The sequence below is a fragment of the Arachis hypogaea genome, chromosome 5, assembly GCF_003086295.3.
Source record: "Arachis hypogaea cultivar Tifrunner chromosome 5, arahy.Tifrunner.gnm2.J5K5, whole genome shotgun sequence".
Lineage (NCBI taxonomy): Eukaryota > Viridiplantae > Streptophyta > Magnoliopsida > Fabales > Fabaceae > Arachis > Arachis hypogaea.
The window spans coordinates 8766065-8784363 of record NC_092040.1 but is presented as its reverse complement, the minus strand read 5'-3'; the positions used below and the strand labels follow the sequence as shown (position 1 = coordinate 8784363).

At 33.0% G+C, this 18299-nt stretch overlaps 2 protein-coding genes across 2 annotated transcripts; both read right to left on the bottom strand.

The window, feature by feature from the left end:
* Nucleotides 1-73: 73 nt before the first annotated feature.
* Nucleotides 74-4343, bottom strand: LOC112800601 (uncharacterized). Its single transcript, XM_025842935.3, has 11 exons — nucleotides 3900-4343; nucleotides 3643-3782; nucleotides 3195-3287; nucleotides 3008-3124; nucleotides 2448-2867; nucleotides 2060-2358; nucleotides 1884-1983; nucleotides 1731-1790; nucleotides 1524-1607; nucleotides 1301-1417; nucleotides 74-653 (listed from the first exon to the last, which is right to left on the bottom strand). The coding sequence occupies exons 2-11, from the start codon at nucleotides 3706-3708 to the stop codon at nucleotides 363-365; spliced, it is 1647 nt and encodes a 548-aa protein (XP_025698720.1). The 5' UTR covers nucleotides 3709-3782; nucleotides 3900-4343; the 3' UTR covers nucleotides 74-362.
* A 7023-nt stretch (nucleotides 4344-11366) lies between these two features.
* LOC112800599 (uncharacterized) lies at nucleotides 11367-17405 on the bottom strand. The gene is made up of 3 exons (XM_025842932.3): nucleotides 16863-17405; nucleotides 14184-16020; nucleotides 11367-13442 (listed from the first exon to the last, which is right to left on the bottom strand). Exons 1-3 carry the CDS (start codon nucleotides 16874-16876, stop codon nucleotides 11445-11447), a joined length of 3849 nt encoding a protein of 1282 aa, XP_025698717.1. The 5' UTR covers nucleotides 16877-17405; the 3' UTR covers nucleotides 11367-11444.
* Between the last annotated feature and the right edge of the window lie 894 nt (nucleotides 17406-18299).

The following is an 18299-nucleotide window of genomic DNA, read 5'->3' as shown; positions in this document are numbered from 1 at the left end:
TGCTTTTAGACTCCTTAAAACGCATAATGAAATACCACAGCTCTTAAAAATGTAAACGGGATGAGAACGGTAGTTGAAAAGCAAACAGAAGGTGGCACTTGCCTACCTACACAAATGTTTTATTAGATTAATAACTAGAGTGATGCAAGCTCATACACCCTTAACGTTTAACCACACTTACGCTTATTACTCGAACTGCCTATAAAAGCATTACAACTAATCCCAACTGCAACATCCTAAAGGCCAAAAACCCTTTACTAAATAAATAAAAAATAAAAAGGTTACATGCTTTTGAATCTGTACTTTCTATGTGAACTATCCAATGTACAAAAATCCAGAAATGTTGGAAGAGTGAACAAGTGTTAATGGTGTAAAAGCAACCTGAAACGGAAGTCATAGGGCATGACTTGCACCGAATGTGTTCCCCTTCCGCCAAGGCATTCAATTGCTTCCTTTCTGAGTTCAAAGGGTAGTTGGAGGCACACCCAATCCACCAATGACGTCATGTCCTTTGCAAAGTCAAGTAAATACCAGTCCAGTAACTTTGGTATCATTAGCTTCTTTGTCTTGGTAATCCCAACTGACGCCTGCAAATAATCCCTCTTTGCTGCTTCTAACTCATTTTCTATCTCTGATGCTGTGTACACCCTCACCTTCACATCAAAATAACATACATTTTGTTCAATCAATTCACCCAGCCAAGCAAATATATTCAAAAGGAAAAGTGTTTGCCCCACACGTGACATCTTTGGTCTGAAGGTCATATCTTGTCAGACTAGTTGATCACATGCTAAGAGTAAGTCAGCCGGCCATTGCTTTAAAAGGAAATAAAAGATTTTTTCTTTTAACAATCCTAGTGTGAACTTTTTTTTTTTGTTGATATTGGAGTAGCAACGGTATTTTTTCAAAATGTGGGTTGATTGATGGGATGTTATTCTCAAATGTGGAATCGTTTAATTAGATAAACAAAAATCGGACCGGACCGAGGGATTTCTGTTAAAAAAAAATTAAAAAATTTGAAATATAGAAATCGGACCCTTCGATTTGTATATCTTTCACGCTTTTAAAAAATACCAAAAATTAAAATATTAAGATATATCACTACTTTTATTTCCATGTACAAAAAAAAAGAGCCATTATCGTATATAAAATATATATTAAAATATAAAATACATATTGAAAATAAATTAATCAATACATATTTTGTGTGTCTATGACGTGTTTTTACAACATGATCCAATAATGAAAGAAGATGCATAAAGTCATAACAGGATTGTGTTGTAAGCTGAGAGAAACATACCGCAGGGGAAGACCAGCTTCCACAGGAAAGTGCAAAGGTAACTAATGGCTCAGACCATTCCAACCCAAATATGCTTCGTGCTTGCATCTCATCATTCCTTGCAGCTTTTGGGCACGTCTGTCGCATTTACCAAATATCAGAATTCAAGTCATCATGCATTGTAATCTACAAAAGCATCACCAACAACATAGCATAGGAAAAAGAAACCAAAAACTATACTTACAAATTTGAGGTGATAAGGTAGTCTCAAGATGAAGTGCTCTATTGTGATTGCATTGAACAATTGGCCCCCAACTATTATTCTTGCCTAACATAATAACCATTTTATAATCTTAGTTAATTTCATCAAACCAATGCTTTAGTCTAATATGCTATAGAATACTGTTGGAAAAGTAAATGTAGGGAATATTTGATAGATCACTGTCTGTACCTTCTGCATTAGTGCTACAACCATTTCAGGGCTTTCAGGAATGCCATGCTCTAAATATGCCTACACAACATTCAAGCCAAAAAACATTATGCTGATTATCTTCAACATGTTACATAGGCTAAGATATTAATGATATCAAATTATATATCTTACATTCAGCATGCAGGAATTATATGTGTTTATCCAGAATGCAAGCTTCTCTTGATGAGTAAGACCCTTCAATTTCACAGAAGCAAGCTTCCCAAGTAGAAACCTGAACAAGTTTATTAGATTAGAAGAACATAACAACCAAGAAGAGCTAGTAAGTAGTAACCCTTTATATAAATTACTTTAATCTGTGGATCAGAAACACTGCATTTGTTGTTCGGTTGAGATCAACATTGGAGGCTTTAATCTCACACAGATTATTGTATGCACCAACATCTCTTCTTGTTTTGGAATCTGAACAGATACCATAAGGATCATTCAACTGTTCCTTTTCCCTGCCAATTCTCAAAAATATGCTACACAAACACTTGACGAGATCCTCTGAAACTCTGTTGGGTGTGCTATCAACTTCCGGTGCCTTATCGTCCGACCAACTTGAGGAACTCTGTGCTCTTTCTTGATCTACTAATCTCCACTCTAACTAAACACCCGGAAATCATTGAACAATCATCTCTCATAATACTCATTCAGTTATCCAGATAACAATTGAACAAAAATACTATTTAGTACCTGCAACTTTAAGTGATCCACACATTTCTCAGATGATTGCTGTTTCATTGGAGATTTCCTTACTGGAGTAATCACTTTAGCAGCCTTCTTTTCTGGAGATTGCTTGTTCTTCACAAGGCTATGAAACAACTTATTCTCCTTTCCTCTTCCCTCCTCCGAGACGGATGATAACGAATCTTGTTTCATATGAAATGGTTTTCCATTGGGACTAGCTGATGAATTAAGCTCACATTGGGACAAAGATTTTGACCTTTGATGTTTGGAATTGTTATCAATTTCGTCACTGGAATTTTCAGGATTCCTCTTAGAGGAACTGTAAACAGCTTCCTGATATAAACCTTGTCTGAAACTCACAACTTGTTCTTCTAATCGAACCACCTCCTCTTCTAATACTGCTACCTCAGCCACAAGCTCCAATGTCTATAAACAAAAGGACAAAACATTACTTGTAATTCATTTTCAATGCAACACTACAAACAATCTATGTATGTAAGAAACCATATTACATTGCTCAAATTTGTGTTCTAGTAAGGAAAAGATGAAGGAATGAATGGACTAACATATGGAGGGAGATAAGGAGGAAGGCGTGGAAGAGATCCCAAAGGTCTTGTGAAAGCTCTTTCTAATGCTCTATGCACATTCTCTTCATGTCTCAGCTTTCTCTTCAACTTATCAACCTGTCAAGTTTGAAAACATTAATTTACTGAATGTACTCAAAATTTATTTCACTAATAAATTATCACATACATCTTGTATCAAAGCCATTTTCCTTTCTCGATTCGATCGACGCCCATTTTTCTGTGCAGGCATTGCTTTGCTCCCTCTACTTTCCATCTTGTCCTGCTTTGCACATTCAGAGATAGAATCTTTGAAAAGCAGCAAAAAGAAAGAACTAGCCAGAGCCTCTGATATGTTTCTTATGACAAGTAAAAGAACCAAGCTTCCACTTTCCAGATTCGGATAATATTCAAAAGAGGAAGAGAAATTCTATCTGCCTACTACAGTTAAAGTAGTTTAAGCATTGAAATCAAAACTCTTTTGGGAGCTTTTAAGCTATGTAACCGTAAGAACAATGTTTTCTTGTAGTAACCTACAACCTCATATGACAATTTTCTTCTTAAGATCTTGCAGTAAGAGAACAACGAAAAGTAGAAGAAAAAGAATGTAGAGGAAGAATGTAATGAATGAAATGTACTTTGCGACCATCATTGAAAGAAGCTTTCATTGCCTGAAGAGTGGTGCGTGCTCTGTTGTTATTCATCTGCTATACGAATGCCACTTTTTCAGAAACCGAGAAAAAAAAAGAAAACAATGCAATCCTTATAGGCTATGGCACTGCAAAAAAAAAAAGGCCAAAAACATGTGAGAAAAAGAACGGGTTTTGTGTGTGTGAGTGATAAAAAGTAAAACTTGCAACTCAATAAACAATAATAGAAAGCAGCAGATACAAACCGAGAGACCCTTTTGGAGACAGAGTTACAGAGAAGCAAACTCAGAAAGATTCATTTTCATACAATTCATAAAGCGGGAAACTTGGAAGAAGGAGAAACAGACACAGCAATAACAAGTGCCAGCTTCTTCTGAGAGTATAATGAGCTTGGTTTATAGTATTTATATATATATATACACATATATATATATGAAATTTTAGATTCGTGTGAAATCTAATATTATAGGTACTTGTGGATCCACCACTAATAATATAGATTCTGTTCACCAAAAAATGCTTCTACAGGATAAGGGAGTGGACTGACATGGAAAATTCTTAAGCCTTATTTATATTTATTAAATATATTCTCTTTTTCGTCTTGCTGCTATTTTGCAAGGCTTATTATCTTTGTTTGATATAGAAGTTTTTCATATGAAATTATTAGTTTGCTACCCATATTTTAGAATGGACTCAAAGTGGAAGAAATAAAAGTTGTATTAGAAAGGAAACAAAAGATAAAGGGTGCACTTTGCATCATAGTGTGAAAGTGAGTGCCATAAACTGCTTATTCTCTTTGTGTCTGTTGCTAATATTGCTAATCGTTTTTCATTTTCTATGATCTAATGTTATTCACTATGATTTTAGAGTAGGCCAAGTGAAAAGTTATTAAAGATTAATGAGATTGAAAATGTATTCCATCAGGCACTGATAAAAGGAGAGAAAAATAAAAGCTAAAGAGATAAACATGAAACTTTTCCAATTGAAAACTTTGTGCAAACTTGCCTATTACAACTTTTGAATCATTGAGCATTATTGATCCTTTGAAAGAGAAATGAAGGGGAAGGATTTTTAGGTTTTTTACTCAACTTTATTTAAAGCAGAGGATATCTCACTATTTAATGAGTTCTAAATTCTAATCATTATGTTAACGACTAGTATTTAGCATAATTTGATTCATATAAGCAACTAAAATGAAGCAAAAATCAATAAGAAATCCCGCATGTTGCACATGTCAATTATATTAGTTATAAACTATATTAATAATTACTAATTCAAGCAGTCTAAGAAGTTTGCCATTGTAATACTTAATCATTTTCAAGTTTTTAATATTAAATATTTGTTAAAGAATAAATAAAATTCCAATAATAATAATAAGGGGAATGAGTGGAGGCATGTGATCACAACTAAAAAGCTTAATAGTGAAAGGTAGTGTCCTCAAGTAGCAGACAGACTCAAGAATAGTTTATTCACATAATAATCCATATTTATGGATCATAAAGCGGACCATTAATGAAGTTGATACATGTTTTCCATTTCCAAATTGATTCTATCTAAGATCTGATTCTATAGCTTATTCAAAGAGCATTAACTAGATGGTGGAAACTCAGGTGCAGTCGACTTCACGTAAAGTTGATAGTTGAGAGCTGTTAGGTGAAAATTTAGTCAAATCAGTTAAATTATCTAACGACTTTCAGTTATCAACTTCACATTAAGTCGACTACACTTGAGTTTTCACCTAACTAAATACATATTTAATTCTTAATTGTGAGCCAAACAGTGTGCAACTTTTTTCCCAACGTGATAAAGAATTTACTAACCAGTGTTATTCATTATGAATAGACTTTTATTAAAGACAATAATTAAGATATCTAGTTAACTATTAATTATTACTTTGATAAGAAAAAAAGAGATGCAATAACGTTGAACTATTTTAATAATAATTAGCTAGAAGTGAATCGAAGGAATTTATAAAACTAAATACAAATAATTGGAGACATAAGATTAAGATGCAAGCAAGTGTGGACTTGATTCTGCCAAGTTCAGAGATGGTACAATATTTTTATATTTTAATTAATTAGATTAGTACGTTAGATTCTGAACTACTATTAATACGACGGATTAACAATAATTGTCAAAGGATATCCCTGAAAATGTGTTCCATTTCAGTGTCTTTGCTTCTAAAAACGACACAAATTGGAAAGGACAGAAGAAAGAAGGGAAAGAGACCAATGTCATAGACTTGTTCCAATAATGGCAGTGAAAGAAAACAAACAACACACACCTTCACTCTCCATAGAACACACCCTATATATATTTAATCAATTAATTAAGAAATGAAAAGTTAAAAGTGCAAGTAAATAAGGTGGGGGCTTGATGCAGAGACATTCCCAATGCATTAGAGACAAATAATTATTTTGAGTTAAATGACAACTCTAATAATTACCATGCATGCGTGATTCATACGCCTTCATTCTCACTCTCATATATATATATATACTCCCTTTTTAATATAGTATTTTTAGTAAAGTGATAAATATTTTATATATGTTATAAAATTATTCATCTTAAAAATTTAATATAAATGATTATATTTATAAGAATTATTTTTGGATTTATTTTATCTTTGTATAGGCTTTTTTTTATTTATCTTATGTTATTTTTTCACTTTTGAAATTTGGATATAAAATTCTGATATCATATTATAAAATCACTAATTTTAAAAGTTAAAAAAAAATAACATAAATAATTATATCTATTACATGATAAATTAGTCCTTAAAAAAATACTAATAAAATCAAAAGACACTAACTTTAAATTAATCTCTATAATTATAATAAAAAATTTTAATTTTATTAGTATTTTTTTATTTAAAAATTAATTTATCTAAAATATAAATCTTCAATAATTTATTTATCACTTTATTATAGTATTTTATTTTGGAACTTTTTTAATATACTAAAATAAAAGTGATAGTACTATTAATATTAATTAATAGTAATAAGAATACATAATACCCAAGTCCCCAGGCTGTGTTTGTATATGTGTGAGTGTCATAATTATACCTACCCACACATGTTACTCTCTCTACATACTACTCGCTCATCATGCCACTTCCATATACATATACATCATTGTTTTTTCTTACTCATTTTCTCAATGTCATCCACTAATTAATACATGCACCATGTGTACAACTCGCTCGCATTTTTATTTTATTCTTTTCAAGCTTATCTTTTATTTAATTAAACATAGGAAAAACGGATGAATGATGAGGTTTAATTTTTAGTAATTGGAACAAATTAACATGACCCGGTAGTCTTTTATATATTTATATTTATTATAATATTTATTATAATGTAAATATATTTTTATAGGTTGATAAAATTTCTAGGTTCAGGCATACAATATTAGCGATATTATTGGTTCGATTTTGACAAAAAATTAATCGAATTAATCTATTCAGTTTTTACGAAATACCAATCAATTAGTTTGCTATCTGTACAACAACCGAACCGAATCAAAAGTAGTTTGATTCGGTTAGTTTTTTTATTTTTAAATCTTAACTAATAAAAAATTAATCTCAATAAAATAAAGTTCAAAACAATTAATAAACTGAAATAACATTACATTACATTCAAATTCAACACAATTTCAACTCATTCCAACAACTAAACATAAAATATTGCATTACTAAGCCACATCTTCGGTTCAGTTTGGTTTGGTTTAATTTTTGCTGAACCAACCAAAAACCAAACTGAACCAACCGGTTTAATTAAAAAAACAAAAAAAACCAATTTTTTCGATTTTCTATTCGGTTGTTAGAAATTTCGATTCGGTTTTGCAGTAAATTTCAGTTCGGTTCGATAACTTACACCCTTATAGAATATATAATATTATAAGGCATGTACATATATCGTGGTCTATCTAGAATATTTGAAGTTAAATATGAATGTGATGGTAGAGAGAGAGTAGAAGGGTATGCTTGGCTGTATATGTGTGTAGGGATTAACTATATTTCCTTTATTAGTATTAAGGACATTACCATTGGGTACCCATCTTCTTCTTCACTATCTAATTAACCTTTGAAAGTGAAATGTCTATCATTTCGTATTTCTTTACCCTTTTGTCGAGTACCCTTTGAAAAGCTTTTCAATTTATAGTTTTTTATTTTGGTTACATGAGTTTGTAAATTATACTTGTCATATTAATATTGTGTGTAAGATTAAGATTATGGACAATGAACTTTTGACGTTTTATAGATTATCTCTACCTTTGTCACATTAACATTTTGGTCAAATTTTCATTTTGTAAATTCTTCTAAGTTCTAATGTTACATCAACTATCATCAATTTTTTTAATTGCTTTTAGATTACCATTCAAATAATAGATATGAAATATAATTACTTGTATTGATACAAGAATATATAATTAGAGGTTTGTTCCAAAATATTTTTTTATTTGTTTTACATTTATAGAATATAAAAATTAAATACTAAACTATAAGAAATCCAGCAGATAGCGACGGACATTTAACAACGGTTTCTAGAAATCACTGCTAAATAGAATCTGGCAGAAGTTAGCGCGACGAATTTCGAAGAAACTACTAAAAGCGTAATATTTTACCGCAGTTTTGCTTTAACCGCCGCAAAATGACGACGGGACAAATATGTTTGATGAGCTTTTTGCAACGATTTTCTCTCAACCGCTACAATATAATTTTAACTTGAAATTTTTTATTTAAACATTGCCTTGTTACAGTATAGTTACAATGATTATACAACTTTAACAAAATAAGTAAAAATAGTGCTAAGACTAAAATCTTTTTTTAATAATATTTTTTACTTTTTGTTTTCAAATTAAAAGTTGTTTTTGAATATTAAAAAATGTTAGTCACGATAATGATAGATAATGTTTTATGTATTTATTGTATCGGTAAAAATAAATGTAATTTCTTATTGTTATATGTTTCTGGTTTCTAGAAAGAATATGCGAGAAATGCAGCTTTTGAATTGGTACGTAATGTGTAAGAAGAGAAAGATTGTCCAATGCAGAAGGAGGGTACAAAATAAAGTGGGGCACGCCAGCACCATAGAATTTTGTAGTAATAGCCTAATAGGTCATAGTTGTGATCGTAATCCATGGAAGTGAGTAGTGAAGCCATAAGCATAAAAGTAGAACCACGACATCTTTATTTTGTTGCCATCCATCAAAAGTGAAATGACACAGCTATTTGCACATGACACACACCTCTTTCATCCACTCATTTCTTTCACCCTACTTATCAAAATATCTCTCACAATTCACAAATATATATATATATATATATATATATATATATATATATATATATATATATATATATATATATATATATAGTTTGATTTAGTTACCTACCTAACTAAATGTAATTCAAAACAAAGAGCAAAGTAAGTTTCTTCTCTTCATAAAATATTTTTTTATTTTAATTCTTATAAATTTTTATTTTGGTTTTGGTTGAGTTAAATTTACAATGTCTTTATTTTAGCTTTGCTATTCCATTAAGTGTGATATGAAAAAAATAATAGAAATGTTTGAAAAACAATAAAAATTAGTCTAAAATTGCTTTATTTTTCATTCATTAATTATTTTTGAAATAAATACATAATATTAAATATAATAAGTATGTGATTTTAGAAGTTATATACATAAAATTATAAATGTTAAGTTAAATAAGATAATTTAATATTATTGTCTCTATAGTATTACTAAAAATTAATACTTAACGGAATAGACTAATGAGATGACAAAAATAAAAATATTTTAAATTTTATTTGACTAAAAGAAAAAATTTATAGAAATCAAAACAAGAAACAAAATTATTTAAGTTTCCTTTTACTCTTTAAAATGTCTTTATGTAAAAAGATCATAATTAAAAAGTTAGATAATTTGACATGGTATTTATTTTAATAAAAATATCTATGTAAAAATGATATTATGAATTATTAGATAATTAAACATGTTTGATTGAACTATACAATTTATAATATTATTTTCATATGAAGATATTTTCATAGAAGTATCTACCATTTAATATATTTGACAGCTTGATGTTAAAGCAAAAAGTGAAATTTTGGTAAAGAGTAAAAATTATTTTTTAATAAAAAATTCACCAATAAGAACTTATCATGTGCAATACATATATTCATTCCAATAAAACCTTTACTCCTCACTAATTTTATTTTTCAAAAAAAAATTCTCCTTAATATAACAAATATTCATATTATATTTATTACCCTTATATAAAGACATATTTGTATAAGAACTTGTAGAATCAAGTGATCGCTTTCTTTGCATAGTTGTGTTACCGAAATTGTTGGTTTCATGTCTTTTGCTTTGATTGGGTGATGGGCTAAGATCTTGGCCGACCCACTTGTAAATTTTGAGTTTTGAGTGACATCATTGATCTTTTCACATCTGGAACACAATAATGGTATCTGAAAAGCCCAAAATCATTCTTCATGTCACACGAACGATTCCGCTTTTTTTGTGGTACTGGCCCAGCCCAATTACTTTTTCTTTTCACTCAATTCTACTTTCCACTTATGTTGATGTTGAAATTAGTCCAGAAGATCCAATGAACATCAAGCTGTAAAGTATAACTTTTAAGTCTTGTTAACCAATAAATTTATATAAGCTTTTGTGAGAGGAAAAAATGACATGATATGATGATATTATAGGTTAATGGTCAAATTAGACCAATTTTTGAAATATTAGATAAATTATGGGTGATCTTTTAAGTTTTAAGAACTATTTTGATATAATGTCTTTGTGTGTAATAATATGTCAACAATAAAAACAAAAAAAATGTTTTTTTTTTCTTTGTGGCATATGATGGTAAAGCCAAGGAATCTGTTAGGACATATCACTTTAAAGGATCGTTTGTAGTACATAGTGACAGCAAGAGCAAGAGTCGTAATCTGTACGTGGTAGAATGATAAGATAATATTATGGACCACTTCTTTCCTAGTGATTCAATTACTGGTTACTGCAATGACCAATTGAATAGACCATAGATCTTGTGGTAACTCTACTACTACCTCATATTGTTTGGTACAACAGCAATCTTGTACAACTTTGCATCCTCATACCAATTTTTTTTTTAATTTAGTTTAAGGTGTGTATTAATAGTCAAAGTACTCAATAGTTAATAGTTGATGTGATTGGTTATGGCTCATAAAAGTTTCATTTTTCTTTGCTTTTCTCTTTTTGATTTTAAGTGTAATTATTTGGATATTGGCTTATAGTGTTATACATGTTTGTTTAGCATTGGCTTCCACTATGGCTTGCATGCCAAATATGCTATGGTGGATAACATATCACCAGGGAGATTAAGTAAAGGACAATAATATTTTTAACATGGAGCTGAACAGCAACTTCAGTCCAAAACATGCAGAAGCTGTTGGGAGGTTTCAGCTTTCATGTTTTTTGAGAGTCAATCCTGCCAAATCTCAATCAGAAAATCTACTTGGATTTTCACCATTCATTGACAGGGTATGCCGGTAAAGATCTATACTTGACATGTTCAAGTAGATTCTCCATATGGTCCATTTCCAAGTTTTATTCTCTGGAATTATAGGATTGCAGATACTGATTTTGTTAACATATTCACAAAATTGAGTGCCTTTTACACTGAGATGACAATGGATGTGCATGTGGGAGGCTATGAGAGATATATCAAATCCTTTATTTCTATTCATTTTTTCAACATAGACTAGGCAAGAAAGTGTGAAATAAAGGTTTTCAACTTTCTAGCCTTCTTGAGAATTTGTCATGAGGGTTTGAGGGCCCCTTACAAAGAAGCTGTCAAAATTATTTTCTGCAGGACTGGACTTCATGGAAGTAACATTTTTTGGACCTAACAAGTGAAATCCAGAAAAATGATCACCCCAAATATCATATCTATACTCATCTGCAAGCCCTTCTTCCTCTTGCGCTTGAACATCTTTTTGGTTGTGACGTTTGGATCCAGGAGCCCGAGACTGCAATGTAACAGCAGAATTTGACACCAAGGAGGACGGAGGCGACCCACCAACAACAGTAGTGGCATCACAAGTTGTCTGAACATGCATGCTAGTAGCAGCACAACTTGATGCTGAAGGTGGCGCATGAGGAGAAGACCTACTACTGCTGCAGTGTTTGAGGGGAGCCTCGGGCTTAGAAGATGGGGAAGAAGCTTGATTGTTTTCAGAATGTTGGGCAGCCACCTGTGTCATTGAACTACTAAGAGCCTCAACGGGTTGCACCAAGTTAGAAGACAATAGCCAGTTACATTTAGGTGCAGCAGAGGGGACTGGGGATAAGGGAGATGAGGGTGTAGAGTTCCCACTCTGACTACTTGAAACTTCAGACAGTGCTTGTAATTTGGCACCATGAGACTTCCTCTTCTTTCTTCGACCCTTTTCTTTACCAGTGTTAACCATGAGATATGCCAGTTGAGGTGCCTTGTTTGTGTCAGAGCCCTGGACTGTTGTGGATGACCATTTACCTTCATCTTGAGTTTCCAACAAACGACTAGTCTTCTTATTGTTTTCAGATGTCTGCATCAAGTTTTGCGACATTCCCAGCTCAGACGGATTGCCTTGATCATAAGAATATCCACCACATGAAGCTTCCACGAGATGGTTCATCTTCCCAGACATGGATAACTTACTCTTTCTCTGGTTATGATGAAGCAAAGATGTTCCCATAGCACTTTTTATGGTTGTCTGGACTAAGTTATCATCACCCTTGCAGAAGTCATCCAAGGAGTCCAATATAGCGGTTTGGGGAAATAGGAAACAAAATATCAGTAAAAGTAAGGACGCAACAAGAAGAATTCCGAGGTATTTTTTCACTCGCATCCAAAACATGGATTTCTTGCAGTTACTAAGCATATCATGAGAGATAGTTGCCTTAACGGGTATCAGAAAAATACCAGTAGCCAAGGCAAGTTCAAGATCTCGATGCACCATATCTGCAGAAAAATCAGTTTGGTATGATATCAAAAGTTTAGTTGACTCCCCAGGTTCAAGAGCAAACCCCTTACAAGAAGGAATATGAAAACCATCCAACCCACATTCTCTGCCAGAAACCCTGATTCTTATCACCTCCAATGGCAAGTCTCCTGTGTTCTTTGCATATAACTCTTTCACTAAAGGCTTTGAACAGACAGAAGCCATCTCTTTCATGTTAAGTAAATTATAAGGAAGTGATAAATTGAGTGGCTTGAGCATTTTAACATTGAAGTCTATGCTTTGGACATGGTCAGATCTCTCTAGCAAGGCTAGAGAATGCAAACCTCCAAATCCCCTTAAAGATATCCACTCAACACCTGAAAGATTGTTTCTTATCAATGCAGAACCACTCCAAGCACAGCGATTGGATGGATAAAAAATTATTGGCCCCAAAGATGCCCGGTCATATGGCTGCACATAAGCCTCTGTCAATGCACTCCCTGGTACTGAGAATCCATGCTTTGTTGGAGTAGCAGCACCTTTACCTAGAGCCAAATTACCAGATGAAGAGGGGTGAAATAAATCATCCAGAACCCTGCACTCATCAATGCTTTCCCCAGAGTTCAAGACAAGCTGCATCAAAACTGGATGTTTGCTAGGATTCTTAACATTTATCCACCTAGAGACATAACTTCCAACCTGAATCATCGGAAATAGCACCTCATGTTCTTCAAGCACAGACATGCTACCAGTGGTTCCTTGAGACTTCCAGTTTCCAAGAACAAGTTCATCAACAGCTGCTGTTTCCACAACCTTCGCATAAAAGTAGCAGCAAAATTAGGTTTTCATTATTTGAGGAAATATGTATAAATATTAAGGAGAACAAGCAACTTTAGTTCCAATTGCATATAAAATAAATTCCTCCAAAGTGCATATGATGATCATACTCGAATATGCAATAATTTGTGGAAAGACAACTAACAAATGAAGCAATGATTATGATGAAAGTTTCCATTTGTTTTTAACTCGTTTAAACAGGATTCCTCTAACAGATGTAATATAATGCTTTCAAAGTGATTTGTTCTTTTATCCTTCTGGTACAAGGCAGCAGAAGTAGCAAGGGAACTAAAATAACAAGACAAAAGAGAGGAGAGAGAACAGAGGAGAGGGGAGGGATATGGGACAAGTAGACTAGAAGTATAATTCAAACAATGGTAAAAGCACAATGCAGAGCTGCATCAAAACAGGCCTCTGTACTAACTGCTAAGCTGGAGCTGACTGTCATTATCATGTTCAGTATTTTAAATTTTAAGGTTTAATAACAATATCACAGAGGAAGAAGTATATATACCATATATATCCTATGCATAAGAAATACTTCCAAGGAACTTGCATATATCATTATCAGTTGATACAGCACATTACGTATTAAAAATTAAAAAGAATCCATCAGAATCAGCAGTCTAAATTTGAAGCTTTTTTTTATTTTTCCAAGAAAAGCATCAACCTTTGTTGTCAAATAACATATGGGCAGTGATGGCTGTGGCTACTTACCCCATCTTGTGGCAATTGCATGCTTCTGCCCACATAATATGCCTTCGCATTATCAGATTTGATAAGTTTAGAGTTGTCCTCTACTCCAACATATGACAGCCTTTGATGTTCAAAACAATGATATAGTATGTCCTCGCATGGAACCTCAATCAGGGGACTGGTTGAGTCATTTGTAAGAATAAGCAATTTGCAGTTCTCTTGCAAGTTGGAGAATTTAGGAGGCAAGACATTTAAATCTAAGCTCACCTGACTACAGTAAATAATACCAACTTGAGTAACAGTCCCAGGGAAGAGCAGTAAGCCTTCCATGTAATTGACGTGGAAAAGTTTCTCGTCAACAACTTCTAGGACTTTGATAAACCTTAAAGCATATGGGGCATAATTTTTTAGAGATATAGTGATGACATTATCACCACTATCACAAGTAGCTAGAACCTCAAGTGTAGCTGAAACAAATATACCTACAGTGTCAGAGGCAGCATTACTGTCCACTTCAGCTTCAATAGGAACTATAATAGTATCAGACTTGACTTGTGATGATCTCAGTAAATGCAAACAAAATGCACCCAAGATTTTCCCCTCAAACCCACTGGTAACATCCATTTCCATTAGTGTTGCAGAGCTATGCGGACCGATTTCCCAATTCCTATGGGGCCTGATTGCAACCATTGGTGAACCAATTTGGCTATTCTTCACACCCAGTCGATCCTTAATAGTTGGGAACAAAAGAGTATCAAAAGCCTCAAAATCATGTACATTACACATTGCTTCAGTTTCAACAGAACTATGCCCCAAAGAAACTGATATCCAAGCAGTTATCTCCTCCACATAAAGGGTTTCATCAAAGGGATTGAACAATGACAAATTCTTGCTGAACCCTCCACCAGGAGAAGTTTCCAGATCAGATAAGGGCTGAATGCCAAAGGGAGATTCAGTAGCATATCCTTTAGCTTCTACTATGAATCCACCAGAACTTGTCTGCAAAATCAGGTGAGCTAATGACAAACCTAGACATCTAGGGAAGAAAACAAAACAAATCAATGCTGATTCACCGGGTCTTAGTGAAACCTCACTGAAGTTGCAAGGGTAGAACTGTAGGTCAGTGCTGAATGGCTCATAGATGTGTAGTATGCTATCATTGCATGTATTAGCCAGTGTTAGGAAAGCTTCTGATGAAGAATATATATAATTTTGACCCCAGTCTAGCACAGTGGGTCCAATTCTTACATTAGGTGAGACAGAACCCTCAAAGGAACTTGATTTGGACATTTCAGAGTACTTTGACAAAAAATGTGTTGTCTTCTGCCTACATAAAGAGCCTCCACAAGAAGAAACATCGCTTCTGCCAGTTCTATGACCATCCTGGGCTTTAAGAGATGGTATTTCATTAACTCCCTCTCTGGAGTTCATAGAACAAGAAATAAACTTTCCATTAAATAACCTAAACACACCATAGTCAGATGACCAGCTACTGTTACTTGCCTGCCTGCTATCATGAGCCACCTCTATACAAAATGGACTATCATACGCACTACCAGATCCTCCTAAAGAAGTCTCTTTTATACTTCCCTCTTTATGAGAGGACCCCAATAACATTGAAGGAGAGCAGAATGAGCGGGAGTTTGGACACACATTTCGAAAACTGTTATCTAAACTAGAGTCACTACAAATGGTGTCTGAAGTATCCACTTTGCAACTTTTTGTTAAAGAAGCATAAGCATCAGAAGCTGGTGGATTTTGCATCCCATTGCTAGAGTGTCCATGTGTGTCAGGGTAAAAGAAGGTACATGCCAGAACCACATAACAAGTGAGCGTTGTGACCAGCTGCAACAATCCCCTAATGGAAACACAAACAAATGTAAGTCTTTTCTTCTTCTTTTTGCCACTTCTAACATAGGCTAATATGCAAAACACTTAAAACACAAAATGCCTCCACCAACCCAAAAAAAGAAAATGAAAGATATGTAAAAGCAGACAACATTTTTTTTTCTTCTGATAATTTCCTTTGGTTTTGTTTCAGTTAGCAGACAATAACAGTTACAATCATCTTCCCAAAGAAATGAAAATTACAACCAAATGCAATTACAGCTCACAGTAGCATAGCACTTATAAAGGAACAACTATTCTATTCTCTGCATGAGCTTCGTGTATCAAGCGTTAGATTAGTAGCAGGCAGCATATAATGCCAAAAACTAATAAATTAAATATATCAAACACAAATATAAACATAGGGAATAAAGAAGTACAGAAAAGGCATGAAGCAATAAATTAGAATTCAGGGTTGCATGCTACAAGTAGAAAATACAAGCAACCCTATCAGGACCGTTGAGTTAAGAGGATACAAAATTTACCATACTGGAACCAACCAATCATCTATATTTAAACATAAGATCAGCATCAGTTGGCGAAAAATAAAAAGCGCCGAAAGAGGGGTATCAATTGCTTAAAACAGAGCACTCTAGGTACCAGAAAGCACCAACTCAACTATTAAAGTAAGAAAAACCATCAGTGAATAGGTGGCACCAAAAATAGAATAAGGCAATAAGTAGACAAATAAACGAGAAGAGAAAAACAGAATCATGAGGTTCCAAAACGGGGAAAGTTTGGAAATTTATTGAAAATAGAAAGCAATGAGTGAGAAAGTAGGAGAAGAGATAGAGATAGAGATAGAGATAGTACCTGTGGGGGAACATGGAGAGTGTTGGAAGAAGATGAGTGAAATGAAGGAGATGATTAGGGTTTGGGAGTTGATGATGATGAAGGAGGAGGAGAGAGAATAGAAGACATAGAAGTGAATAGGAACAGTGCGCTTAGAAAGAAAGCAAGAAAGAAAGAAAGAAGAGGGAAGAAGAGAAAATGAAAGTGTGAGCTCTGAAAGGCAATTAAAAAATCATGAACACCCTCAAACCCCAGACACAACTCTCAATTTTGCAGACACCATAGTAGACTGTAAATTAAAAAACAAACCCCGAGGTTAAATTTCTTTTTTCTCTTTTCCTTTTTTGTTGACAAAGAAAAACAAAAGATGTTTATATAAAATATCATTTTTCATGGAAAACATAGAGAGTATATTTGATATTGTTGTTGAAAACTAAAAATTATTATTTTTCAATACAAATTTTCTCTTTTGTATCCTTAACAACGTGTTCGGCTGCTCGTTGGATGGGTGGTCGGTTGTATGGCTAGGTGTGAGTAACGGTGTGATGTTAAAAATTTGGATTTGGGTGTGAATTTAGCGAAGAGTGCGGTTATTATTGTCGATAAGTTGGCAGGTGCGGTCATTTGTTAAAATATTTTAATGTTAAAATAAATGTCTGTATAATGAGATAGTTAATTAGCGTAAAAAAATGACGTACTTAAAAGAGAAATAGGCATCTCCTCTCTTTATCTGTACTTATCGGATCTTTTCGTTTAGACCCGTATCTAGAAGTATCCATCAGCTGTCTTGACTTTCACTAAGAGATGGCATCACTTAAAATGCGTTGGTTAGCTCGGATGAATTGAAAATTTGTCGACTTTAAAAGTAAATCGAGTGGACTTCCAATATTTATTAGACTGGACCATAAAACAATGTAATTAATACAATTATATTAATTATATATAAAATTTTAATTATTAAATCACTCTTTCATATAAAATATACAAAATTTTGTTGAGGTATTGGAATGGAGATTGAGAGATTGAAACTCAGTATCATGTTTATTGGTCTAGAAATTGGTACTAAAATTTCAGTCTTTATCTCTAAAAGTTTAATATTTCAATACTTCCAAAAAGTGAAGACACAGGAGACTAAAATTTTTAGGATAGAGACTAAAACTTTAATAATATTTTATACCTAAAATATCCTCATTTCAATTAATTAATTCCAACTTTACTTTTTGTGCAAATTAAATTAGAATTTTATTCTTATTTTATTGGACTTTGTTAAGTAAATAATGATTTTTGTGAGCAATGTGACTTCACATATTTCTAGCGATTCACATGGCATTATCAAATGATACAAGTCTTGGATAAGAATCTATAATGCACTAGAACGACCTTGTTGACGATCCTTTACTCCGACAGCATCTAGGGTTTCTCGAACAATGTGATATCTCACACCGGGTAAATCCTTAA